General features: G+C 45.2%; 1 protein-coding gene across 4 annotated transcripts; it reads right to left on the bottom strand.

The window, feature by feature from the left end:
• Positions 1-543: 543 nt before the first annotated feature.
• Positions 544-27,440, bottom strand: HMGXB3 (HMG-box containing 3). Of its 4 annotated transcripts, none has more exons than XM_034778123.1 (20): positions 27,162-27,440; positions 26,023-26,170; positions 23,655-23,829; positions 22,192-22,758; positions 21,401-21,499; positions 20,231-20,362; positions 18,145-18,566; positions 17,699-17,868; positions 17,182-17,279; positions 16,163-16,261; positions 14,861-15,010; positions 12,015-12,316; positions 10,641-10,768; positions 9,904-10,035; positions 8,084-8,268; positions 6,572-6,791; positions 4,893-5,026; positions 4,315-4,431; positions 3,559-3,768; positions 544-1,906 (listed from the first exon to the last, which is right to left on the bottom strand). In XM_034778123.1, exons 2-20 carry the CDS (start codon positions 26,166-26,168, stop codon positions 1,430-1,432), a joined length of 3,963 nt encoding a protein of 1,320 aa, XP_034634014.1. In that variant the 5' UTR covers positions 26,169-26,170; positions 27,162-27,440; the 3' UTR covers positions 544-1,429. The 4 variants fall into 4 exon arrangements, with proteins under 4 accessions (XP_034634014.1, XP_034634013.1, XP_034634016.1 ...); XM_034778122.1 differs by having other exon boundaries at positions 17,693-17,868; XM_034778125.1 differs by lacking the exon at positions 16,163-16,261.
• Positions 27,441-27,733: the final 293 nt, after the last annotated feature.

Consider the following 27,733-nt stretch of genomic DNA (forward strand, 5'->3'; position numbering starts at 1 on the left):
ACGTGTATATTTTGAGATTTATGGCCAGCAGCAGAGAAAGGGTGTCAGTGGACAATGCAAGCAGCTATACAAACAGGGTTTGAGCTGCTGTTTAAATATGCTGGAGGGAAGGGGGACTCAGCCTGGCTCAAAGGAAAATAGTGAGAGCAGTGTATAGATAGCACGGACCCATTTAAGTTTGACAGCGCTGTGGGGATAATGGCAGGATGGGTCACCACACTTTGCAAACGGCCCAGAAAGGAGAGTGGATGCAGCCCTCTCAACCACAGTCTCAGTTGGGAGAGGATTATAAAAATCTCTCTTCATGGGCCTCTCTGGTTACGTTGCATTCATTGCCTCCTGTTACTGCTGCACAGCTGTCTTTTGCCATTCAGCCCCAATTGTAGGACAAATATAAATTTTCCTCAAAGTCTATGAACGGGATGTAACAGCTAAAAGAATAAAGTGCCCAAAAAGAAGTGCGTGGAATTCAAGCGCCTTACTGGTTTAAAAAGTTGTTGCCTTAGACAGCTCAAAGCAGTCCTTAAAGAAGTTTGTTAGCCCTTGGCTAGCCAAGTCCAGGGCAACCCATCAAGTTCAACTCTTCGGTAATGCAGACAACCATCAAGATTGAAATAATTATTACTGCTCCTCCTGTTAAGGGGCTAACAGTCCTAGAAACTCAGACACACCTCTCCACAGGCTAAATACCTGCACTACTGCACTGTTACTGAACCCAGGACAACAGCAGGGAGCCCCCACCCCACATGACTGCTTAACTCAGTTCTGGGCACTAGCACCTCCTGTGAGGCTACCCAAACTTGACTACTTTAAAGCTGCAGGCCACCCAACATGATCCTTTTGAATGCATAGCCAGATGGAAGGGGTGATTCCAAAGCGGGAATGTCCGTGTATTATGCTAATCCATTCAGAGCAGAGTTTGGTGGGGACTTGGACATTTTCATCCACCTTTCTTCCATCCTGCTCCCCCCACCCAACCCTGTACTGATGATATTAACAAGGTCAGCAAACAAGATCCATGAAAACAAAAAACAAAACAAAAAAAAACAAACCACCCTGTGCTTTTCCATCTCAGACATTCCCAGGGACTGGAAACTGATCCCTTCACCCCATCCAGCTGCTGTGTGAGAACAGCACATTGCACGACAAATCAACGGGTCCAAGAAGCACCTTGGAAGGGAATCCCATCCTGTAAGCAAGGATGTTAACGGAACTTATGCTCACAGCAGCAATCATGATCCTCTGGAAGCACATGGCTCTTTGGTCAGTGCAAGCAATCAGTCAGCAGTATTACAGCTTCTTTGTTTAAAAAAAAGCAAAAACCAACTACCTCCTGCAGTTAAGCCTAGCCAGTCTGCCAAGACCTTGCAGCAGCCCGGCACGCCCATCTGCATGGTTAGAAAGGGACTAACCACCAGTTGAGAGCAGTTTAGTCAGCAACCTCTCCATCATCTTCCTGGTTCTCTTCTTCCTCCTCCTCCGTTTCTGTCTTGATCTGTGCCACTCCCAGTCGGTACAGCGTGTCCCGGATCACCACCTCGCCGGGCTGACAGCTCTGCACGATTTCATGGATCTGCCGGTTCACGATCTCCCTGCTGGTGAAGAAATCCATCAGGCGGTTGTAGAGGTAATAGTGGGTCGCATTGTCGAAGGTGATGGGCCTTTGGCGGACGTGGCTGGTTTTGCTGTCATTGATGGCAGTGAGGATGGCACTATAAGGCTCTAGCTCTTGGCACAGGGAGATGGAACGGTGCCGAGCAGTTGCATCACTCTGGCTGTTTTGCTCTGCCCCGGTGTGAACAATTCGGCGGGCTGTGGATTTGGTGACTGGGTGCTGGACAGAGTGCTCAGCTACGGTCATATCTACACTGTAGTGTTGGTCTAACAGCTCCGGGCAGGACACACACTGTGGGAGAGAGAGGAAAAAAGATTGCATACATACCAGCGGATTGCTTAGCAGTTTCCCTCAGCCATGCCTGATCCCAAAAAAATAAGATAAAGCCCTAAAATTTCCCTGAATTAGAGAGACTAGAATAATGACCTGGAGCAGGATGGAAGCAAATATACTTGGCTTTCTCCAAAAGTCCGAGAAGGGTGGGTCCCGTACACCCCGTTGCCACCACACAGACAGTTTTAAAACAGATCTCACAAAACTAAGTGATTGGGCAACAAAATGGCAAATGAAATTTAATGTGGATAAATATAAAGTAATGCACATTGGAAAAAATAACCCCAACTATATATATATACACACACACACACACTATGATGGGGGCTAATTTAGCTACAACAAATCAGGAAAAAGATCTTGGAGTCATCGTGGATAGTTCTCTGAAGATGTCCATGCAGTGTGCAGAGGCAGTCACAAAATTAGCAAACAGGACATTAGGAATCATTAAAAAGGGGATATTGAATAAGACAGAGAATACATCATTGCCCTTATATAAATCGATGGTACGCCCACATCTTGAATACTGCGTACAGATGTGGTCTCCTCATCTCAAAAAAAGATATACTGGCACTAGAAAAGGTTCAGAGAAGGGCAGCTAAAATTATTAGGAGTTTGGAATGGGTCCCATATGAGGAGAGATTAAAGAGGCTAGGACTTTTCAGCTTGGGAAAGAGATGACTAAGGGGGGATATGATAGATAAGGAAAAGTTATTTACTTATTCCCATAATACAAGAACTAGGGCTCACCAAATGAAATTAATAGGCAGCAGATTTAAAACAAATAAAAGGAAGTTCTTCTTCACACAGCGCAGTGTCAACTTGTGAAACTCCTTACCTGAGGAGGTTGTGAAGGCTAGGACTATAACAGCATTTAAAAGAGAACCTCCATGAATTTATCCAGTTAAGTCCATTAATGGCTATTAGCCAGGATGGGTAAGGAATGGTATCCCTAGACTCTGTTTGTCAGAGGGTGGAGATGGTTGGCTGGAGAGAGATCACTTGATCATTACCTGTTAGGTTCATTCCCTCTGCGACACCTGGCATTGGCCACTGTCGGTAGACAGGATACTGGGCTAGATGGACCTTTGGTCTGACCCAGTACGGTTGTTCTTATAAAACATCAGCATCACATCAGTGATGTTCTAACTCCCCAGCCTCCCTATCAGGTAAGTAATAACTTTTTCTATTGGTCATGTTATACAGGTTATACCGCACTGTCCCCCGTAAAAATGCATCACATCTCCACGGTCCGTGAGTTGGATAACTACGGTATTCAAGAGACAGACTGCGCTGGTAAACCAGAGGAGTGCAAATGTCATGCAATACAGACAGTACAATTTGTCTGTAACTCTCCTCAGGAGCAACATGTAAGTGAAGCCACAACACTGGGCAGGTCATGAAACATGCATTTCCAAAGGTTCAGTCATCTTAATAGGCAGAATGCGGTGCTCAAAACTCCAAGATTAGCCCAGTAACAAAAGGTTGCATAAATCACTCCTCACTATTTTTTTCAACTTTGCATTAATTGCAGATCCCATAATACAGATACCAACACTGAAAATTCCCATTATCCTCACAGACAGCATAGACTGAATAACGTAACTAACCGTTGGGGGCTCCACGGGATCAGAGAAGCATCCCTGGTTTTTCCCCCACATCTGGACAGTCAGGGCAGGGCAGCAGATATCTGCACACAATGCCACCGAAGAAGCCATATCCACCACATAGACTGGTGGCCAGTGGCGTGAGGAGACTAGCAGGTCCACGTGGTCCCGGGCACTTTCCCCTCTCACAATGTACTTTGAGCCACACACCACCTTGGAAGAAAGTGAAGAGGACAAGCATGAATTTTTGGTCTGGTGCATTGCACTACAGCTGAGAAAGGAGAATTTCTAAGGAACAACAAAGAATATAGAACAAATCCAATGTTACACTTCCTTTCCTTGGTGCGTTTGGAAACTACCTGAACTCAGCAACCTCATATTGTTTAAGATTTTCTCTCTCCTCCCCAGATAAGCTGACTGTCCCAGGCAAGGAACGATAATTTCCAATCCCACCTCTGTGGCAGAGTCAAGAACTCAACATCAAACATCCTCTTACTACTAGGCAATGTGGCATGAATGCTTCTGGAAGGCAAAGTCCACCCCCAAGAGAGAACCTGGCTCATCTCTCCTCACCCCTGAACATGGAGAACAAGAACCCAAAATTTACCACCTGCCTATTCTCAGCCTCCTGTTTATTCTTCCGAGAGAGAGAGAAAAAACAAAACACATTTTGTGGTAGGTCATGTGTCAGTCAAGCTATTGTCTAAGCATCTGTCAATTATACCTTATAGCCACAATGCAGTTTCTAGCCTGCCTTACCTGATGTGGACACACTTTGTAGATTTTGCCTCCTGTGTGGTGGACTGGGGGTTGTTTGGCATCTGCCCCATTCTGTACAAAGTCATAGAGAGCCAGGAGGGAGTAACAGAGCTGGTCCTAAGAACAGAGAGACCAAGAGAAAAGCCCACATTTAAATTAAGAATCAAAGCCTAGGGCTCTCCAAAGAAGGTCATGGCTGTAAGTGAAATATCACACAAGTTGTAGTTAAACACATGGTAACCAACAGCCTTTTAATTCCTTGCTCAGTACCACGAGGATGACAAGCAACTCCAAGATGAGAAGCCCACGACAGAGTGATTATAGGTTTCCATTTTCCAACCCACCACGGTTGAATTTTTTTCCCCCATGTGTCAATTACCCTGTAATCTGCAGGGTCTCGTCCTTTCTAATCACCTCTCTCCTTCCTAAATACAGTGGAGTGAAAAGTTACTTCTTATATTGTCATTCTGAATAACCACCACCTCCTCTTGTCTTACAAGAAGGCATGAGAATGGTTCCCCTTCCAAAACTAGATGTGGTGTGGGCACGGCGGGGGGGACAGGGAAGAGGCCTGTTACCTTCGTGTCTGCTGCCCCCCAGGGGATGCTGCACTGTGTCAAGAAATACTGCAGCTCTTCCTCACTATAAGAGTTGATCTGCTCCAGTTTGCAGGATTCTTCCTGAAGCAGCCTCACCAAAGCACTCCCACTACCTGCAGAAGCAGAAAGCATTCTCAACACCCACCCTCAGAAGGGAAAGGACACCATGTAGTTTCTCCAGAAGTGGGCGGATGGTAGCCAAGAAACACAAGGGAAGTCAGCGAGGCTACAGTGAAAAGGCGGAATATGTGGAAAGTCCCAGAACCAAAGGCAAAGCCCAGCCTGATACTCAACTATTGAGTCAGCAGATGTTTACTTTTCTAATGAGGTTTTCTGGGTTCTGATGGAATCAGGACATTTAACATGCACCAATTCTAGGAGTCAGCAGGACCAAGTCACCAAAGGAGCACTCACAGTCTCTCCAAATATTCTTAAGTAATTTGTTGGGATTAAAGTGTTAAGTGGGTATCAAGACAAGCTTGGAGACCAGTCTGCTGCATTCCCACGGCACTGCAAGTCCCTTTCTTTTAAGGGCTGGCTCGGCAGCTCCAGGCCTACCCTTTGGCCTACCCCTTCATTTTTGTCTCCACAACTCTTTTTCCACACAGGCCTGCCTGCATGCTGTTCCTCCAGTGCGCAGTGCTGGCTCCCAGCTGCAGCCCCTCTCCTAAGCCAGCCAGCCACTTCCAAGGGTTGATGCTCCTGTTTCTCCACCGGCTCTCCTGCTCCAGTTCCCTCCCCCAAAACTGGCCTCTATCCACCTTCTGCTTCAGGAGGGCTGCATGCTACTATCAACTCTGCCCTGCGCCTTTTCCCTGGAATTCAAACTCAGTTCAGGAATGAAGAGGTTAACTTTTTTTTTTTTTTTTAATTCACTCCCCCTTAGACATTAATAAGCCCTGGGAGTCAGATCTCTCCAATGCCAGGTAAAGTTTCAGTGTCTCCGCTAACCAGAGTTGTAAGGAAAGAGCCGGTAATGGTGAATCCAACTCCGATGCAAGTTATTCACTCATGGCTCACTAGTCTATATGATTAAAACAAGATGTCCTGACCCAGCATATTAAAGGCATTAACCAGAAATAAATGTAGGTTGTGGTATCGGAGCGGTATTCTGCCCATCATCTGGTCCTTTCTTCCTTTTATTCCCCATACAGACCTAAGCCACGCCCCTCTGGGGTCTCAGCAGCAGCACAAAACAGGTACTGTCTGCAGCTACAGAATACAAGTTCTCACAAAACAGAATAAAGAGTATTTTAACAGTTTTAGCAAGTGCTGAGTGTGACTAATCTCCATGTAACATTCTGAAAACACATTCTATTTATAGACTTTGATGTACTGTATTTGGAGCAATGGGATGTTCACTTAAATTTCCCTGTATCTTGTCTCCAGCAGATCACAGCTAAGCATTCAGACTTCCCTGGGTAGACCAAGTCCCCCCATTTGGAATTCATAATTAGAAATATTAAAACTTGATCTACACATCCCCCTACGGCTTTGGTGGATCTAAAGACTCCACCAGGAAGTGCCAAGCACTTCTCTTTAGAGCATCGTGTAACAAAACCCTCAGTTCTTAACTGCAGATGGGTCACCTACAGGTATCCACCAGCAGCACCCCCCCTAGCCAAAGTAGCCTTAGGAGCTCTATGGCAGCGAGTTACCTGGCACCGGATGTGCATCTAGGTTCTTGTCCTTCTCGGTGTTGACAACCACAGCTCCTCTCATCAGTGGTGGGAAAAAGGGGGCAACAATAGAGGCATCAAATTTGGTGATCGGGATGCTAGATGGGAACGCCACCTGCTCGATCACTTCTGTCTCCATCGTGGACCAGAAATCTTCCACATTTACCTCGCTAGATGACAAGAACTCTGGCCAGGTAAACTAACAGAGGTGAGAGAACAAACACATCATCTATTCAACAGCACACACGCTTCATTTCTAGACAGCTCTGTATCCACTTGTGATTTGAAACAGAAGCATAAGGCTAACACGCACACCATCCAGAGTAGGAAGAGGAACTGGGGGTCTCCTTACTATATATGGGGTTGGAGTCCACAGGACCTTTCTGCCTACAAGGATTCAGACCAATCTACTTTAACTAGAAACAGGGGTTACTACGTAGCACTAATCGCTTCTCTGTGCGTTAGGAAAACACCCCATGACACCTCAGAGAAACTGCTACTAACAAAATCAGAAGGATGCTTCAAAGTCAATACATAAGAGGATGGTGATCTGAGAGTTCCACTCAGCTCTTTTACACCAGAATCCTGTTGGCTCAGTGGTGTGAAAAATAGGACAGACCCTATTTTTCCAAACTCCTTATCTAAAATATCTCTCCCCCAGAGAGGATAACATATGGACAGCATTGGGTCAGCTGCATGCTCCTATTAGACAAAGTCCTTGAGTGTAATGATTATGAATTACTAAGATTAGACTGAGCAAACGTCTTCTTGAGACTTTCCCTGGGGGCCTGCCCCTTTATGGCCAAGAGACCTGGGGTTAGCTAGCCCTGTTTAATTAGCCCTGCCTTGCCACACCTGTGCTGGGTGTAGGACTTTAAAAAGGGAGGAAGCCCAGCAGTTAAGGGCTGGCTGTGGAGGAGAACACTTGAACTGAGTTGTGGCTGGAGAGTTAAGCCACAGGAGTGGAGCTAGGTTCTGTGGTGGGTCCCCTGGAATAAAGGGCTGGGCTCCAGAAGGCTGTCCTGGGGCCAGTATTCCACGAGGGGAACCAGGAGCTGATGATGAGAAGCTAAAGCCTAGAGCGGGGTGAAAGATATTTAGCGGTGTTTTATTCTGGAGCACTGGGATATGCTCCTCTGCGAAAGAAGAGTGCAATTTTCATTGATTTGGAAGGACTTTGCTGGGGGCCCAAAGGGACTATGAAGAGGCCAGCTGGGGGAAAACCAGCGTGGGGCCTGTGTTACAGCTGGACTTAGGTCATGTAAAAGTTCCCTCCCCCTTCTGGGGTATCTAAGGACTAGCCCACGGAAGACACCAGTTGAGGCAACCAACAGGAGGCAACCAAAGGGAAGGCCCAGCAATTCTGCGCCCAGCCACAAGGAGGCGCTAACTGGCGAGTCACTTCTGCACACGTGGGGCTTTCTCGGGGAAGCGACTAGAACAGGGACATGCTTTGTCACAAATGCTCCCTCCAGCTTTTGTTTAATTTACCTCGACATTCTTTAGCGCCAGGACGTTTTCTGCATTCCTCTGGGCTATCTCAATCTTGGGGGCAATGCCACAGACTCCACAGATCATATCATTGTAGTCCCGGACAGTGAGGCACTCAAAGGCCCAGTAGCCACTGCACAGCAGCTCCTGGAGCTGACTCAGCTCCTCGTGGCTCAGGGTTTTCTCTGGGAAGAAAAGAGCAGGTTACTTTTGAGGTCATTTGCACGGTTTACTCAAACTGCATTCACACAGCTTTCACTTCCTAAAGCCAATGGAGAGAGAGCACACTGCTCACCAACAAAACACACTCCATAGATTTATCTCGACGAAATGTTTGGGGAGAATTGATCACCAAGGTACTGTTTGAAATGGCGCTTTCCTAGTCCAAAGTCGCCCCGCAGCCAGCTGAAAAGCTTTTCTAAGCAACAGGCCAAGTCTGGCTCTAACGTGAACACTTTCAAAGGCAAGCTCTCAGAACAGCTGGACAAGAGTGAATCTCTAATAGTTCTTGGAAGCAATTTTACTTCAGGGTGTCAGTGTCTTTCCCCTGGGGAATCTCAATTGCTGAGATCACCGATAAGGAAAAAGCCTCACAGAGGCAGCTGGACAGTTCCAGAAACATGATATACATCTCTCTTCTGGATTCCTCAGAGAGCCGAGTAGGACCACAAAACCCCCACTTAATAAGAACAAGCATCAATAGCTCAGGAAGACTGGCAGTGACATGTTGCAAACAAGATGCAGACACGTAGTCTAATCCATTTTAAAATGAAACATCCCCCCGGAAGGATTTTTAGACAAACAAGGTTTTAAGTTAACCCAAGTAACCCCTAACCGAAGCACTTCAAGAAGCAAAAAGCCACGTGTTCCGTTGCTTGGAAAGGAGGAAGTTAATGGCTATATGGGCCACTTTCTATCAAAGGCTGAATGAATAAAGGTTCAGAAAGAATATAACATTAACACTGAAACACCGGTGTCGTCGGTAGGCCTATGGCTAAGGATGGCTCGGATCTCACTTCCTGAAGGCTATTCCCTGGTGCCATATCACTTTCCCAATCAGCTGGGCACTTCCAGCCACACCTCCATCTGCCCAGTGTGTGACGTTCCATAGCTCCGAGCACCCACCCCCCAGGCATCAATGATCGATCTCCCTTCCAGCCTAACCTAGGACCCTAGCAGCCTTCTCAGCCTGAACTCACCACACTGGGAAGTCTCCAGGCCAGCTGCCTAGTTCACCTGATTGAACAAAGAACTCAGGCCTTATTTTCCCCCTTTTCCTTTTTTACCCCCTGCTGTTCTTGGCATTGCAAACAGATTATCTGCCAGAGTAAGCCCACCCATTTTGCCTGTAAACTGCCATTGAAAGGAGTAGTCCTTCCTTTCTGCAGAGGAGACATTAAGGATGCCCGGGCAGGAGGGGGCTATAAAATGTTATATGCTGGGAAGATGGGGATGGAGGCAGTAGAGTTCAGGTGAAAGATTGAGAGGGAGACACAGTTTTGCCCCTTTCACAGAAGATGGCAGCCACCAAACAATACATTTGACTGATTGCGAACTACAGCCATTTCCATTGGTCTGGATACAGAGAATTCAGTATCTTTTCAAACACACAGTAGAAACTCTCTCAAAACCAAAATCCTACCCAGCTCAACAGAAATACATTAATCCTCAGAAGGGCTGAGTTTTATAATCCAGTAGTCACTCACTACTTTGACCTAAAATTAAACCCAAACCCCTCTCCTCACAATTCTCAGAGAAGAGAGAGGTCAGCAAGTTCAGAATAGTCACTGTTTCGAGAAAGGGCCAAGGGAGCACCTTACCGGTCTGTTCCTGCACAGATTCCAGGATGCTGCCAACTGCCACTTTGGGATCCTCTCCCAGTTTAATATGGTTTCGGACAGTGAACAGAAGGTCCAGGCTCACTAACAACTTGTTACTCACGTTGAACAGGCCTGCAGTTTAACAAACAAACAATACAGCAGTTACCGGGGAAGATTTAGAATTCCACAGACACCGAACATAAAACACACTCATTTACCACTAAATGAGTCATGCTGAGTTTGGTTTAGAAAGTCACATACATTATGTCTAGAAAGGCCTTCTGGGGCGTGTATTCCCTCTCCTTGCACTACTGTAGGATTAGCTCCCTTTCGAGTCTTGCCTTTAATTATAACAGCACCCAGCCCTGCACTGCTTTACAAAACCTACAGTGATCCCAGCTTCAATTCCCTCAGCCAACAAGGGCTGGGAAGTCCATGGAATTTCAGAATTTTTCAGCTGAGCCTAAGCGCTCATGGTCTGCAACACAGAAAGAATGATTTACTATGTGCATATACAAAGACAAGTGAGGTGTGCTCTCAGTCACTATAGGGACTAACATATACCTCAGTAAGGAAGAGCAGCAGCTCACTTCTCAATCCAAAAATTCAAGTCTGGTAGGGTGGAGAGAAGAGATCTTTTATGTACAAGGAGGACTCTTCTTTCATAGTCCAGAAGCCCCAGATTTCTGCATATTGGTCTCTATAGATTAGCCTATTGATAGCTTGTTTTTTCCTACCTGTGTATATATCCGTGAAGCTATGCAAGGCCAGGCACTGCAGATTCAAACACACTTTGACCTGGGCAGTAACCACCTGTAACCGGTTAGCAGTCAGCAACCAGCACTCCTGTGGACCAGCGAGAGAACTGTAACATACAAACAGGGGGCAAAACAAAACAAAAAAAAACAAAACACCATTATCCCACTAGCGAGCAACCACACCAGCCACTAGTTGAGGAGATGGGAAGGCAACTGATTGCCAAGATTCTTTCCAAAAACATCCGTCTGAGTTCTGAAGACAGACAGAATCAAACCTAGGCTAAACTTGGAGAGTCTATGCACGACCCATCACAACTAACAGGATCCACACAGCAAGCACTCTGACCGGCAACAAAATGAGAACAGAGAACATGAAGTATTATAGCACATCTATAATCCTGCGGCTTTACACTATTGCATCTTTCCCATCTGCCTCACTGTGCACTTCATAAAGCATCAAGAATGGAAAAATAAAATGGGATTAGCAACCAGAAGCCGATGTCAAATAAGATTTAAATCTAGATTTAACATTCACTCAACCCGCTGAACTTGCCTGTTGTAGGAAAGCAAACCTCAAGGGTGTGAAACTTTAATCTGAACCTGGAGAAACCCAGAGACAGCTCATACCCGATCTCCTAAAATCTCAAAGTACAAAAAGGGCTATAGGGACAAGTAATTCAATGGAAGAAGAGAGTTTAAGGTTGTGGTTATGCATCATACATTAAACTTCAAGCATTCATTTGAAAGCTAACCATCAAAGGAGTGCAAGAGCTATGACAGGATGAGCATCATTGTTGCTGCACTTCAAAAGAATCTGGAGTTAATCTCAAAGATGGTAGCTGCACAAGGATTAATACTTGTCAGTTTTTATGCCTGGACACAGGTTGACACGATGGCGTGAGCATTCGGGACTGAAGTGTTCTGAGTAACAGAAATCCTGCAGGTCAGGCAGAGCTATGAGATGCTATAGAACTGGAATAAGCAGATGGTACTACAGGATCAGGACTGAGGTGCACGGATAGAAAATGTACACACTGCCTGCTTCTGGGTAGGATTTGCAAGTCCTTCACTTTCAGAAGAACTACATTCAACACCATCACCCACACCAGATGCAGAAAGGGCCCGAGTATATATTACTACATCTACTCCCAAACTCACATAAGCATAGATGTGAGTAAGGTTGATCTTGGGAGCTAAGGGAAATGTGCACTTCTTACAGAGATGCAGGTTACATGGTTTTTGCAATGGCTTTCATATGGAGAGGATAAAGGAGTATTTTCCTCAAAGACATCTTTAATACAGAACATCAGAGTAAGGGTGAATGAGAGTCACAAATCTAAAACAGAATCTTACTTCTGTCCCCCTTTGAACAACGGGCTGTTACAGAGGAGGCACTGCGTAGATGGAGACTCATAATAGTTTGACCAGGAGGTCTGCTCGATGGTGACCGTCTCCTCACTCACGTTGGACAGGATGAGCCGTGAGCTGTTGAGTTCGTGGATGAGTGTGAAGACCTCTGCCAGTTCCGACTCATTCTCTGGGATTTGCATTACCTTGCGCAGCAGCTGCAGTGTTGACTGGCGCTGGATCTCTTTCTGAGACTGTGTTAGGGGTTCACTGGTGTTCAACGCATCAGGAAGACCTGAGCTGACCTCCTAGAAAGAGCCAAAATGTCACTTGGATTTTGTCAGACAAATATGGAGTGAAAAGCTGATTATGAATCCTCAACACTCCTGAGAGGTAAATAACTGTTCTATTCGTTTTGCTGATAAGTAAACATATACAGAGCTATTAAGTAATCTGTCCTCGGTCAGAACAGCATAGTACAGAATCCAGAAATGCTGACTCCAGTCCCCTGCTCTGTTAGGCAATGCATTGTCTCTGCAGCTCATAGCTTTAAGGGCTGGGTTATTATTTTTATTTCAGTAGAACTGATTTATAAAAATAGGTAGAATGCAGCAGTGAGGAAACCTCACCTACCATCATTTACCAGCTTCTGCATAAGCAACAATTCTTTGCAGGCCTTCAGAAAATTTGGTGATGGAGCGTTACCATATAGACTGGATAATGGAGAGCGTGGGGTGAGCACAGCAAAGGTATATACACTAACATTTCTGCAAACTATTTACTTAACTGCAGGCAACTGCTTAAATTCTCCTCCCCTATAACACATGGTCAGACACAATGCATGGTCCATAGAAGATAAAAATCCACAGAGGAGGTGATTAGCAACTGAATGTTAAGAGAAAACCAAGTGTCCAGCACTGAATGCTGTGATTAAAAAAAAGTGATTATGGTGCAGTCTAGGGAAATACAAGTGACTAGCACTTCAAAGAACTAACGTACATAGAAAACGAAGAATCAAAACACTAGGGGGCTCAACAGAACAGAGAGAACATGACAGCCTCTAATCCACTTAATCAGTAAAACAAACCATCCTGCCAATGCTTCAGTTTGTGTTTCTGTCTAGCCTAGTGATAAGATAAATGGCCTGTCAAAGAAAAGGGTAGACAGCATTGATTCCAGAACAATAACAAAAACAAACATATTACAGGAATGTTAAGGCTGTGACCCCCCCCCCCAAAAAACAGGGGAAAAAAAACAGAAGTTCAAAAAAACCCAAGAAGGAGAAAAACAAACCAGAGTCTCTCTCAAAAATGCCAACCCATCTTAGTGCATTAAGGAAGCAGTTAAAGGAAAGCATTATGTTCTTTAAGTATCTGTCTATGTGAGAGTTTCACATGGGGTTATTTGAGGTGTTTTTTTCTGAGGGGGAGGGGAGCTTTCACACAGTATGCAGAACAATTTTGTACTTCAGAGTAAAATACAGCTGAAGGAAACAAGTTTACTGCACAGACTGGCATGCAGCTGGCTTGGCTAGCAGGCTCAGTCAGCATGTAAGAACAGGGCAAACTCTTTGGTTTTATCCAAAACAATTTTGCATGTAAAACACAAATGAACTTCAAAACTAAATTTATAAAATCCAGAAGCAGATATTTGCTCACAGTGACAAAAACAAGCAGTTTAAGAAACCAGAGTTCATTATTAGCACTTTTAGATATAAAAGTAGCCAAAGCAACTTTATTCAAATTTTAAAAAAAAGACACAATCCTGGCTGAGAATTTGTCTGCCAACAATTCAGGTGTGGCGTAAATTTGAGTTACAAGCTCTTGCAAACACGACATGGTAGTACACAATGGACAGACTGAACTGACATTTGCCACCGCAGCTCAGTCACAAAGGCAGCATCAGATTACAAACGTGGGACCTCATCTCCTTCAGACCGCACAAATCAGACAAGGCTGATGCTGCTCACTAGTTTTTCCCCATATTCATCTGCTCCATGAGACATGTTTTTTAATTGCCGAGTGCCCCCAGTGGTAAGATTGAGTTCAATTAGTCTGTAGTACCTACTCTCAGAGAAAACTACCATTCACAGCTGTGGGCAGTGAATAGCCCCCAAAAGAGGTCACTACACAGAGGGTTGACAATTTTCCAGCAGATCATTTTTCAGTCACCAGATGCTGTTTCATCAAAATCTAAACGTTCACCTAAGAACGTCAATTTTGATAAATTTTTCATTTTTATAAAAGCGGTTTAATAGGGTAGAAAAGTTCCAGACTTTCTTGGAATTAATGTTTTTACTTTGAAGTGAACAGTCCTTTAGAAACAAAGAAATTTTTTGAAGTTAAAATCAGAACCAAACTTGCTATCAACCTGAAACTACATTTTTTTCAACAATTTCATTTTTGTGGAAAATTTTTAACCCTTTTTGGTTTTGTTCTAATTCAGAGCAAACACAAATTTCAAACTGTCGATTTCCCACAGAATGGAAATTCTGAGCTTCAACCAGCTCTATATACAACGCAGAAAGCCACTAGCCAGTGGCTGGAAGCTGAAGCTAGACAAACTTGGACTAGAAATGAGGTAATTTTTATTATTATTAAACAGTGAGGGTAATTAACTACTGGAACAATTTACCAAGGGTTGTGGTGGATTCTCCATCACTGGCAACTTTTAAATAAAGATTGGATGCTTTTTTAAATAAGTACACTCTAGGAATTATTCAGGGGAATTCTATGGCCTGTATTACTCAGGAAGTCAGACCAGATAATCACAATGGCTTTGAAATCTATGAATCTAAAAGACCAAATACAATTAACTCAATAGTTCAACAAGCGTGAAAGAACATAACTCACCAGGGATTTCACAGTTTTCTCAGCTCTGTCTTTGGCGAGGTTGTAGCCACAGCTGGGACATATCCGCGGCTTGTGCCTATTTGTGTATACATAGCTACAGGAGGGGTTCTTACACTTCCCTCTGCCACGTGATGTTGCCAATCCCAAATCCTGGAAAAAGAGAGGCAAAACTTTCTTCTATCTTACTTTCAGATGCCAACAGAAGTCTGCCAGAATAGCACATCCTGTCCCGCAATGTCTAACACTTAATTTCAGGGGACAAACCACAGGCTTGGCCACTTACTTTGAGGACCAGTTCAATTAATCTGTATGCTTTAAGTCTAGTTCCAAATACCATAGATACTCGGCAGAGGAAACAAATTCAGCAATAAAGGATATTTGATCCTCCTGAATTAATGCAAGGGGGAATTACAATTGCATAAGGGCACCAAGAAAAATCCAGTTTTTAAGGGGTTAGTAGCAAATATGATTTCAAACACAACACTAAACTTTCTAATTCAATGTAGCTGTTGAAAGTCAGCAGTGAAACACCTAAAGCACGAGTTCTTTCAATCACACAAGGAGCCAGGAGATTTCCATGCAAGCCTGACAGTTGCAGGAGTAGAGCCATTCTAGAGAGATAAGCCAAGAGGAGGAGGAACATAACTGAGAAGCCAATCACAAGGACTGTGCGACAAAAAAGTACTTGTAATACCACACACAACCATTCAACTTTGTCACTGGCTCAAATCCAGCCCAGGTCAGTAGTGACCTGAAATCATTACCTGCTGAAGCCAGCACAGCAGTTCATGGAAAAAATGAGAGCTGGATCTGACCACTCGGGCCAGGCCCTGTTAGAGAGGTGTCACTTCACAAAAACCACCACTGCAACAGGTGTTTCTTATGGCAGTCTCAAGAGAACATATCTCATCAGCATGGAAACTGTGGCCTACATTCTTCCCTCTAATGATGGCTCCTCCAGGACAGAGTTGAGATATTAGTACTGCCGTGCAGGGAAGTTTACCCTACCATTACCCATGCAGGAGACTGAGATGTTTAGTGCTGTTAATGCAGCACATTACATGGACAATACTTGCATTTAAAAATTAAAAGAGCCAAATCCTAAACTGTGCCTTTGGAGCAGACTGCAGAACCAGAAGTGATTTCTTGAGTACCCACAGCGTCTTGTCAAGTTTAGAATTATCAGGTCAAAAGCACTAACCATGAAGAGGAAAGCAAATTGCCTTCCAAGAATATTGCCACTTCTCAAAACAGGCTCAATGGTGCCCCACATCAGGAATCGAATGACCAAAAGACCCTTACCAAAGTTACGGTGCAGCTGTATTTATAGGAGGGAAATACGTCTGGTTTGACCTCCACTACTTTCACCTGAGATGCCCTGCTGGTTGGGCTGCTGTGGAGCTGTAGATTGAAAGCAGTTGAGGAGGGGGAGGGGGGGCGGAAAAGCATATAAATCAAACGTTTGAGAGATCTGGCACTGATTACAGCTCATGAGCAGTAACTATTAAAGGTGTTCACTGATCTTCTTTTAAAGCCATTAAGTAACAAAGGATTTTAGTACTTTGCAAATTATAGGGTTAAAACTCAAACTTATTCTAACAGCTTTGCTTCTTAACCAGTCAGTCTCACAGCACACACGCAAGAATAATACTTAGTACTTCTATCACACATCACATCTTCAAAGCACTAACAGATCCCCCAAATAACCCCTCCTTAGTTATCTCAAAGGGGTATCAAAGAAGCGAATGGAAGGACTAGTCCAAGACCACAGAGCAACAGACCCAGAATTAGACCTCAGCATTTCTTGCCTCCAAAGTCCTGTGCTCCAACCACTAGCCTATGCTGCCTCATATAAATCTCACATACTAAGGGTACGTCTACACTACCCACCGGATCAGCGGGTAGTGATCGACCTATCGGGGATCGATTTATCGTGTCTAGATGAGACACGATAAATCGATCCCCGAACACGCTCCCCATCGACTCCGGAACTCCACCGCTGTGAGAGGTGGAAGCGGAGTCAAAGGGGGAGCAGCGGCCGTCGATCCTGCGCCGTGAGGACGCAAAGTAAGTCAATCTAAGATATGCAACTTCAGCTACAAGAATAGTGTAGCTGAAGTCAACGTATCTTAGATCGATTTCCCCCCGCCAGTGTAGACCACGCCTAAGTAACATTAGACACAAATCCCATCATCAAGGGGTTACCAGATTTATACTCAGTTTCTACACATTCAGGTCAGAAGAGTGAAATCCTACCCTGAACCTAGCAGAGAAATCCAAGTGCAAGAGAACATGCATTTGGAAAAGCAAGAATCACTCACCTTTCGCTCACTAATGCTAGATGTTTGTAGGACAGACTGACCCAACTGCTTCAGCGTACTGGGCTTCAGGCCCGAGGTTCTCACAGGGGAATGCTTATCTTGAAGAAGGAAAGAAAACTGCAGGTTAAATGTTTGAAATCTTTTTGTTTTACTTTGACAACTTTGACAAATGCAGCCACGGGACACAGTGGAGCTGCTGTCCTCTGAACCTGAACTCATCAAATCAGGCTTTGCAAATCCCATTCTGTCCAGCTGAGGGGTCAGCTGCCGAAAGCTAACTTTGTAAAGAGTCCACTGGTGACTACAACAGACCCACTGAACTCTAAACCGCCTGTAATCCAAAGAAGTACTTCTAAAAGGTCTTTGTAGGGCATTAACATTGTAACATCAAGCCAGCAAGTCACTCCAAATGTAGCATTCCACTACATGCCATGTGCTAATTGCCTCCTTCTCCCCATGCTTAAGGCGATTCTGCTGTCTAAACCTATTGTGGATGGCTTCTTGCTTTTACCATTACTTGGAAAGCCCTGTTGGCTGCTGAGATGCTCTGTGCGGGCTTCCCTCCCCAAGCTAGCAGGGGCAGGTAGGATCGCTCTCATGGGTCTTGCAGCAGCCAGTAAGGAGGGCTTGGGTTTTGGTTTGTTCTTCAGTTCTTGTCCTTTCGGTGCAGCAGCAAGAGCATCAATTCTGAAAGACAAGAAGTGCAGTTGTAGCAAAAGTTCCACCTATGCCAGTGAAGTGCAGTCACATACCATGGCAGAGGGTAGAAAGGAAGAGAGCAAAACTAGTAGCTACGATGTTTTTGAAGGAGTGGAGGACAAATCTCTGACCTCAGATTTATCCTGATTCACTTGTTACCTAAATGAGCCATCCAAGAAGCTCAGAGGCCAGTACCATGCACACTGCCACACACAAGTGATGGCTCAGTGTGACATCTCTATGAATCACTCAAAACTGACTCACCCCATTGGCTTTTTGACAGTGGCAGTTGGACTGGGAAGTGGACTTGTCATCTCAACAGATGGCTGTGGCCCTGTCCCTACGCTGTCTTTCTCGGGCTGCTCGAAGGAGTTGCCCTGCACATCGCTATCTTTAGCCAGCGGCACTGCTGCTGCATTCCCTCTGTCCTGGGCTTGCACATTGTTGGCAAGGATGTGAGCCTCAGAGATGATCACTTCTTCCCATTCAGTCTCCTGTATCTGCTCCTGAACAGGCACTGCATTCAGTAGCTGGCTGACCGCTTCAGAGCTTTCCAGAGAAGACTTGGTGCCATCCTCCTGAGCAGCTGTCTGCTCTGTGGCTACTGGCTGCTGGCTTCGTTTAGCCCCTGGTGCTTTGAGGGGGATCCCTGAACTCTGCTCAGCTTTGCCTTTTGGTTGCTTTTCCTAGAAAGAACAAAAAGATCAGAACAGGGCAGATGTTTCAGAGCTCCAGACTTTCACATCCAAAACGTATTCCTATCTTGGCTGATCCGCTGATGGCTGCTTAACATTGGCTAGAGGAGCAGCAAGGCAAGGGTCTGAGCAGTACACTTGTATATAAAGCCAGAACAAACTTTCTCTCTTCAGACACTGAGATCCTTGCTAACAGTACATACAAAATGTTCTATCCCATCATGCCTTGTTCACAAACACTTCTCATTGCATAGCGTGAGGCCATGTCTACACTACAGGTGCAATAGCAGCAGCACCACTGTAGCGCCATAGCGTAGACCAGGGGTAGGCAACCTATGGCACATGGGCCGAAGGCGGCACGCGAGCGGATTTTTAGTGGCACTCACACTGCCTGGGTCCTGGCCACCGGTCCGGGGGGCTCTGCATTTTAAATGAAGCTTCTTACACATTTTAAAAACATTATTTACTTTACATACAACAATAGTTTAGTTATAGATTATAGACTTCTAGAAAGAGACCTTCTAAAAACATTAAAATGTATTACTGGCACGTGAAACCTTAAATCAGAGTGAATAAATGAAGACTTGGCACACCACTTCTGAAAGGTTGCCGACCCCTGGTGTAGACATATGCTATGGCAAAAGAAGGGGTTTTCCAGTCAATGTGGGTAATCCACCCTCCTGAGTAGCAGTGGGTAGGTCAACGAAAGAATTATTTCGTCAACCTAGCCACATCTTTCCTGGGGGTTAGGTTGGCTTAATAATGGCACTCGGGTGTGACTTTTTTCAAAGCTAGATTGTTCCAAATTTTAAGCATAGACCAGGCTTTAGTCATTTTTTAAACCCATCAGCATTACTATCAAAATAGCCACCTGAGAACTCATTCATCCATTGCTTTCTCTAAATATGCTGCCCTCTCTTTTACAGCTCCAGCTCTCTAGAGCTGCCTTTTCCACCACACCCAATCTAGGAGCTAAGTATACTAAGTGAGCAGCCAGGTCTGTTACACACAGAACCTTGCTGACCCAGACTGTAGTGGGGAGGAGGGTAGTGGTTCTGGAATTCCTGTGGCTTGGCGCCCAAGGGTTCCAACCGTCCTCTGTATTTTGAAGTTTGCTGTTTGTTTCCCTTTGAGATCATGGTAAAAATGCTGTAGTGGAATCTTACCCTGCTAAAATGGCTCCATACCAGACAAGACAATGCTTGTTTTGTTTACCCACCTGTCTATAAAAAGACCATGAGACAAGTGGTTGAACTGAGTCCCTAAGTTCATTTGATGCTGTAAGCAGGTTTGGTGGGCATCTTTCAAATACTGGCATCATGTTGCAGTGAGAAAGCAAGAAAGGAGCAGTGTCCTGTCTAAGGGTCAGGGCTTCACAAGGTTGTCCCTTTTATTCATGATTACTACATAAGTGGCATCCTCAGCACAGAGACAAGAAATCCAGAAAAGAGCTCTGTGATAGAAAACAAGTCTAACCATCTCACTGGTGACTTGCTCTAGCAGAGATACGGGCAGAAAAGGACAGGGATTCGCTTCTTCAGGTCTCTGACTTGCCTAGCACACAGACTTTGGGGTTTCACAGGTATTTACACAAGTGTCACTTTCCAGCTGAGACTCGGTCATTAGAAATAAAAGAAAGTTATGTGGAAAGGTACCTTTGGGATCCATTTCCCTCCCAGGAAGTTCCCGCACTTTGGGCACTTTGGCGGTTTGTGTCTGGTGACATAAGTAAAAGAACAACCAGGACTAGTGCAGTTTCCATGGCCCCTGCGGGTGTAAGTGGTTGTCTGAAACAAAAGGGTTGCCAACAATGTCTTTGCAGAATTAGATAAATAAAGCCACCTCACAATCAGCATTCTCTACCAGTAAGCACTCAAACACTAACTCCATAATCACCACAATCCTCCATAAACCAAGTCATACTACACATTTTACAGATGACAAACTGATGCACACAAAGGTCAAGTATTTTGCCTGTAAAAGGTTAGTGAAAGTCAGGGTTATAGTCAGAACCTAGAGGTTCAGAGATCTAGGTCCCTTTACTAATCACTTAAATATTATCAAGGCCCATGTTTCCTGCGGCTGTGTAATTTGGCACGAGATATAACCCTTGCTGCAGGAGGTAAGCTTGCATTTTTAAAAATTATCTCAATCCTTTATAAATGTGAAGAAACATGAACCAAGTGTAAGCTGATTCATTGCCATACCAGTCTGCAAATAGCCAAGAGACGTGAACTACTCTATTCATCGCTGTGGGTGCTAACTGTAATATCTGAAGGGGACTCTTAAATTGTGAAATATCTCACCGATGATGATTTTAACAAAAACCTGAACTGCCTTCCATTTCTCCTTAGGTACCAAAAGCCTCAATTGTGTCTCAGTACAATTACCAGCTCCTCCATCTTCCTCAGTCAATCTATGCAGTATAATCATGCGCCATTACAAAAAAATGCGAAGACAACCTAAAATAATCAAAGTAAGCAGTACAGAAGGTGGTTGTATTGACTGCATTATTTGTTTCCATATTCATTTAAAAAAAATGGAATTTTATAAGTTTATCTGAAGCTATTGCACAGAGTATACAGGAACTTATAGGAGAGAGGAAGTGACAGCCATCTGGTCAAGGTAAAGGAGCAGAACATGATAAAACCTCTTAAATCTGTGTCTAGGCTAGGAGTTGGAAGGTGTCAATATATGTACCAATATATGTTAACAGCCTAATGTAGACAAGTTAGTGTGTCTTGTCTACCTTAGGGAACTAATACTTTTCATATACTACTGTAAGTAAGCCTTAAGAGAAACATACAAGCTCCTCCTTTACTCACCAGTTTGATTGATGTTGGGTTCTCCACAACAGAGTGAGCCGGGAGAGGTAGCATAATAAACTGTGTGGTAGGCATGGAGGAGCTGCTCTCATCTGTGTCCTAAAAATAAAAAGAGGAAGAGGAAAAGGTACGTAACAGACAGGGGGACACATCTAGCTAGCCATGTTCTGCCCTTTTATTGAGCGTCTCTTCACCACGCGATTTAAGAGCATATCATACAATAGAGCAGTGAGGCACCAGCAGTACAACTAACAGGATTTCAGGAGTGAAGGCCTAGTGGGAGTGCTCTGCCGATTGGATTATCAGATTGTCACTCTCTTCACAATCTAAGCACTATGAAAGCAACATACTCTGTTCCTAAACAGAAACTGCTTTATGGCACTGAATCCTTAACACCACCAGGGATTCAAAAGGAGTCCTCATTCAGTCCTCTGCAGCTGGGAAGTTAGCCACGTGGGACAGAGAGATAAAACACAGAGCTTTAGTATATCTGTGGAATCAAACCCACAGCTCACAGCTTGATCCAGCACTTCATCTTTTAGGCCTGAGGTTAAAAGTGGAAGGGAGGAGACGAGACACTGCACTGCATTTCTGACTGACTTATAATGAGCAAAGATTGCTGCTTCCATCACTATTGATCTAGTTGAGCTGTGGAGCAGGAGTGGTGTAATTTATTAATGTCACTTTCAGCCAGCATGAATCACTATCAAGATTTTAAGCAGCTATAGGAAAAAATCAGGCAATAAGTTAATAGAAATATAGAGTTACTAGCAATCACTAGCTTAGCTTACCCTCCCGGTCACCACTGCTACCACAGACAAACCATCAGAAACCTGGGGTTGTGCCACAGCAATGCTCCCATTGGAGATGTCTCTGCAGCTGCTAACCAGAGTCTCTTCAATAACCACGCTAGTTGTCTGATATGGATGTCCCTCTCCTATTTCCAAAGAAGCCTCATCCAGGAGGATATCTCCAGTCATTTTATCTGCTATGGGTCTGACATAATGAGAGAGAATCTCTGAAGCAACTACTTCTTCTATAGTGTCTGACTGACCAAATGAGGCAGTCTCTTCTGCCAGTCCTTCAATGGCAATGCACTGTTCAGAAATGCCAACATGGCTCGAGTCCACAGAAAGGATGTTTTGCATGGCATCGTGGGCAACACTGGTGATGTTGGTGGAAGCTGTTACTCCTTCAGATGCTGTTTGGCCCTGTGCCACGCAGAGTTCTAGGTGCTGCCTGCTCCTGTCCTCTTGAAGAGTGGTTTTGGGGATAATTATGTAATCCGAACGAGGGAGGATTTTACGGAAACCTGGAATGTCTGGAACAACTGCAGTCAGAGTGGACAGCTTGGAGTTCTGTTGACAAAACAAAGTATGGCATAGAGGAGCAAGGGACACAGAAGGAAGTAGGTTTGGTTCATGATCATGGATAAGGGGTGTTTATTTTTTTTGTTTTTTGTTTTTAAGTGCATCCATTACAGTTCAAATAACTTCCAAAGGCAGATTGCCGGCGAGTCCTTCACATCTCTAACAGAGCCTTCAGAATCCCCCCTCTTCTTATCCCCTACATTAATCCCACTCGTCCTGGAGGACTAACCAGAAAGTCACTATTCCTCTGACCAGTAGGTACTGGACAGGACCCTTTTGGAGTCTGCCAATGCTGCTCCTTAGCTAGCTGGCTGGAGCAACAGAAGAAGTTACCTTCTTTTCACCCCCAAGCCTCTACGACAATCCTAACCCAAGCAGGACTACAGACCAAAATCTGTAATTAAGTGTCTCTCTCCCACATAATCATGATCTGCATTGCCACTAAGCCAGCCATATTCTAGGCCTGGTCTAAAACATCTATCTCATACATATAGTTAGTCTGCTTCTGTCCTTTTACACACTGTGCTTTTGTCAGGTTACATTACACTGTACTGCACTATAATGTGACTTAGTCCAGTGTAATCAGATATCATTAGACTCAAAATGCTTTGCAAATTTACAGAAAAGGGGCAGCTCTTCAATTCTAATGGAGAGGTCATCTCAACTACCTCTGAATACACTGGAAACTATGCTTATTTGACACCAAAATCAAATTTACATTAGGTACAAAAATAGCTGGCAACTCAGGATTTTTCCTAATATTTTACTCATAATATTTTCAGGAGAAAGCGAAGAATATAGCAACTGATGATTCATATAAATAAATTAAAAAATATGCCTAGGGATGGCAGAAAATGTGAAACTATTTAAGAAAGTTGACTTACCGGGTCCAATCCTTCTTTCTCCAGTTTGGCCTTTTCCAAATAGTAGCTTTTTTCAGCCACACTGAGCAACCTCCAGCTCTCACTGATCTTCTTGTTAATTTCAGATTGGGGGAGGTGGGGGAGCTCCTGCTGTACTTTCAAGTATATATCATAATAGTACAGGAGGTAAGCAGATCTGAAACACAAGTGGATATTGAACTTGAAGTTTATTCCTTAACAACACACCTGAAACAAAGACACCACCAGTCATATATTGGCCTCAAGGGCAATTATGAGAACTTTTATGGGCTTGTTTTCCATAGACAGCCAGAAAAGTCTTTATTAATAAAAGTAAAGACACGTAAAGAGACTTAGGGGACTGGGCGCACAGACCAATATCAATCATTCAACAAAATGTGAAACATACTTGAGTCACTAACAGTGCTTTAACCATTTAGTGGACATAAAGTGGTAGATCACAAATTAAACATGCAATTATTGGGTACTGTCAATGGATGACTGGCCTCTTAAGAGGAGATGGGCCTCAGACCCACTTGTGACAAGATCAGATCAGCTCCACAGGTGGGAAAATGATTTTGGTCATGTGATAGGAAGGTCATGTGACTAACTCAGGCCAAGCCTGGGGATATAAGGAAGAAGCCAGTAATACTCTAGGCAGGACAGATACCTGGGAAACTGGCTGGTCTGAGTAAGTAGTTGCAGGTGAGTGCTACAGGGAATAAAGGGATTGTTTAGATTAGTTTAGCTCTAGAAAGGAGGGCTGTGAACTCTGGATTCCTGATTCTCAGAAAGAATGAGACCACTAGGATTATAAATAGGACCCTACCAAATTCACGGCCATGAAAAAACATGTCACGGGCCATGAAATCAGGTCTCCTCCCATGAAACCTGGTCTTGTGTGCTTTTACCCTATGCTATACAGATTTCACAGGGGAAACCAGCATTTCTCAAATTGGGGGTCCTGACCCAAAAGGGAGTTGCAGGATGGTTGCAGTATTGCCACCCTTACTTCTATGGTGCCTTCAGAGCTGGCGGGCCAGAGAGTGGTTTGCTGTTGGCCTGGTGCCTAGCTCTGAAGGAAGCACCCTGCCAGCAGCAGTGCAGGAGTGACAATACCATACCATGCCACGTTACTTCGGCACTGCTGTCTTAAGAGCTGGGCAGCTGGAGAGTGGCGGCTGCTGAACGAAGGCTCAGTTCTGCAGGCAGTAGCGCAGAACTAAGGGTGGCAATACCATACCATGCTTACTTCTTCGCTTCTGCTGGCGGCAGCTCTGCCTTCAGAAATGGGCTCCCAGCCAGCAGCTGCCACTCTCCAGCTGCCCAGCTCTGAAGGCAGCACCGTCACCAGCAGCAGCGCAGAAGTAAGGGTAGAAGTACTGCAACCCTCCCACCCCCCCAATAACCTTGTGACACCCCCCACACACACTCCTTTTTAGGTCAGGACCCCTACAATTAGAACACCATGAAATTTCAGATTTAAATTGCTGAAATCTACTTTTTTTTTTTTAAATCCTATGACTCTGAAATTGACCAAAATGGATTGTGAATTCGATAGGTCCCTAATTATAAAGGAGTGGGGGTTGGCAGGGGCCTGTTCAAAGAGAGAACTGTTTGAATTGTGGAGCCCTTGGTTATATGATTTTACTGCCTTTAAAATACTAATTTATTTTCTTTTGCTTTCATTTGAGGTAAGTGCTTTACCTGTTCATGACTCAGCTCTATTTTATAACCAAGGCTCCATGTACTCAGTGACTATGTTGGCCTAAATTCTGCCACACTCCAGAGCAGCAGACTAGAAACTCTATCAGACTCATGTTTTAAAAAGACTTATTTAAAATGTCAATACTAAAGTTTAATTTGATAAAACATTCTACTATGACCCTTAATACTTTAAGTTGTCATTAGGTGTCAGTCAATACCCGACTGAGATGAATGAAGTTGCTCCCCATTAGAGCTACAGTTTCAGGCTGTTTGCAACTCAGACAGGCAACATAAGTGTGTTTTTTAGCTCCCCTTACAGTTGCAATGTTTTTTAAATGACATTTTAGATTCTGGAGTGCAATTCTGCAGTAAAGAGGGTTCCCCCCCAGCCATGGAATTGCAGAGATTGCAGGACTCTGGTCAAGCAATAGCAGTTATCAGAAAGGTACGGTACATACACCACATTATTTCAAAGTGGTAAGGCTATATTCCTGTATATAGGATATAAATGTTCTCTTCTGAGAAGAGTACCAATTGTTTAGGGCAATAAGTAAACCAGACCAAGTATATTGCAGAGGTAAGTCTTATACCAAAGGTAATGAATACTGCTCCTAAACTGTACAAAGCTCGAGATTAACTAAGCAAGGAAGACAGAGGAGCTCACCTGGGTTTTTTGGCCTTTTCCCCTTGATCTCCAGGACTTTTGTATTTTTTCTTCTTCTTAGATGGTACTGGAGATGCATAGGTGTAGGTGCCCTCTATTTCCTCCATCACAACAGTTACTTCAGTGCCATCATACTGAGCCTCCATTGCTAAAACAGACATTTAAAAATGCATAACTTCAGAAACTTCAAACACTTCAGTTTTAGTAAACTGTCTTTAATCTTCATAAACTGAAGACTGCACTGACCCTTGATTCCATTAACAGATCAGATATTGAGATTTATTTTCACTATTTTATTGAGTTTTGTACAGTACAAAACCACAGAGGGACACTAGTGGACATAAGTATAGCACAGACCTCCAATGTATTCAAGGTAATCACAATACGGTACTGTGATAAGGAAGATTAGGTGGCTCATGGGACCAGCCCTTTTCCTTTAAATTGCTAATTCAAATCCAGCCCAGGGTAGCTGCACCTAAAAGTTGTTATGCGCCAGATTTGGGGGCAGCCACCATGAAATGAGTTTGATTTTTTTTTTTTTAGCCCAGGTCTCAGTGGACAGTTCCAAAAACCACTTTATCTGATTGTCCAGGCTCCCAAAAGCAAGGCCAAACATTGAATGAGCATGGAGGCTAAATAATCCTTTTATCCTGCGAGGTGTCCACTCCATGTATTCTGAGGCAGGCTTTAGTAAGTAAGTACACGAGCGGCAGGATCCACATGACCACCACAGCAGAACAAAATCCAACAGAATACAGAAAAAGGCCTCAGCCCTGCCTTATGCCTCGGCAGGACACAACCAGCTACACAATGCAAACCCGCACTAGAAAGAGTCATGTTGAGGTCTGGCTTAGCTAGCACGTTCCCTAACCTCGACCACTCTGCCTAGGCGAGACCCAGGCTACAAGCAGCGCACGGTCTGCCCTAGCAGCTCCACGAGGGCGGGCGGCGCTGTCACCTGTCACGGGGAACAGCTGCCCCAGCCAGTAACGCGCCAGGCGCCGCTGAGCCCGGGGCTGCTGGGGGAGGGGGGGGGACAACCGGGCGCAGCCCCGGGATCCCCTACGGGCCAGCGGCAGCCGGGAGGCGCCAGGCCGGGGTGTTGGGGGCAGGGCGCCGCGGCCCCGGCGGTGACTCACTCGGCAGCACCGGGCGAGCGCGGGCCGGTCACATCCCAGCCGGGGCACAGAGTCCGGCGCAGCCGCGTGGAGGCGGGGGCAGCGGCGGAGCGGCCAGCGAGCGACATAGGCGGCCGCGGGCCCGGGAGGCTGCGCTCGGCGAGGGGGGCGGCCGCCCCAGCATGCCGGGGAGACGGCCCGGCCCAGGACGCGCCACGGCCCCTGGGGAAGCGGTGCCAGGAACCTCCCCGCCTCCGGCGACCGAACGCCGGGAAGAACCCGGCCGCCGCACCGGAAGTGCCTCCCCGTCCACAAGCACTTCCGGGGTCAGAGCACGCCCAACGGCCTCACGCCTTCCGGCGTCCGGGCGTTAGAGGGAAGCGTCGTGTCGCCAGGGGGCGGGGCGGAGGCGTCAACTAAGAGCGGGAAAAGGGGAGATGGGCAGGGCTGGGGGCCCTGAGAAGAAAGAGTGAGGGGGGAGGAGAGGCCCCATTGGGGTGAATGGGGAACACCCCCCCCGACAGGCGGCGCTTTTGCCCGGGCTGGCCCCACGCCCCACGTGGTGTGAGCTGTCCGTTGGCCCAGGACCCCAT

This window comes from Trachemys scripta, chromosome 8 (genome assembly GCF_013100865.1).
Source record: "Trachemys scripta elegans isolate TJP31775 chromosome 8, CAS_Tse_1.0, whole genome shotgun sequence".
Lineage (NCBI taxonomy): Eukaryota > Metazoa > Chordata > Testudines > Emydidae > Trachemys > Trachemys scripta.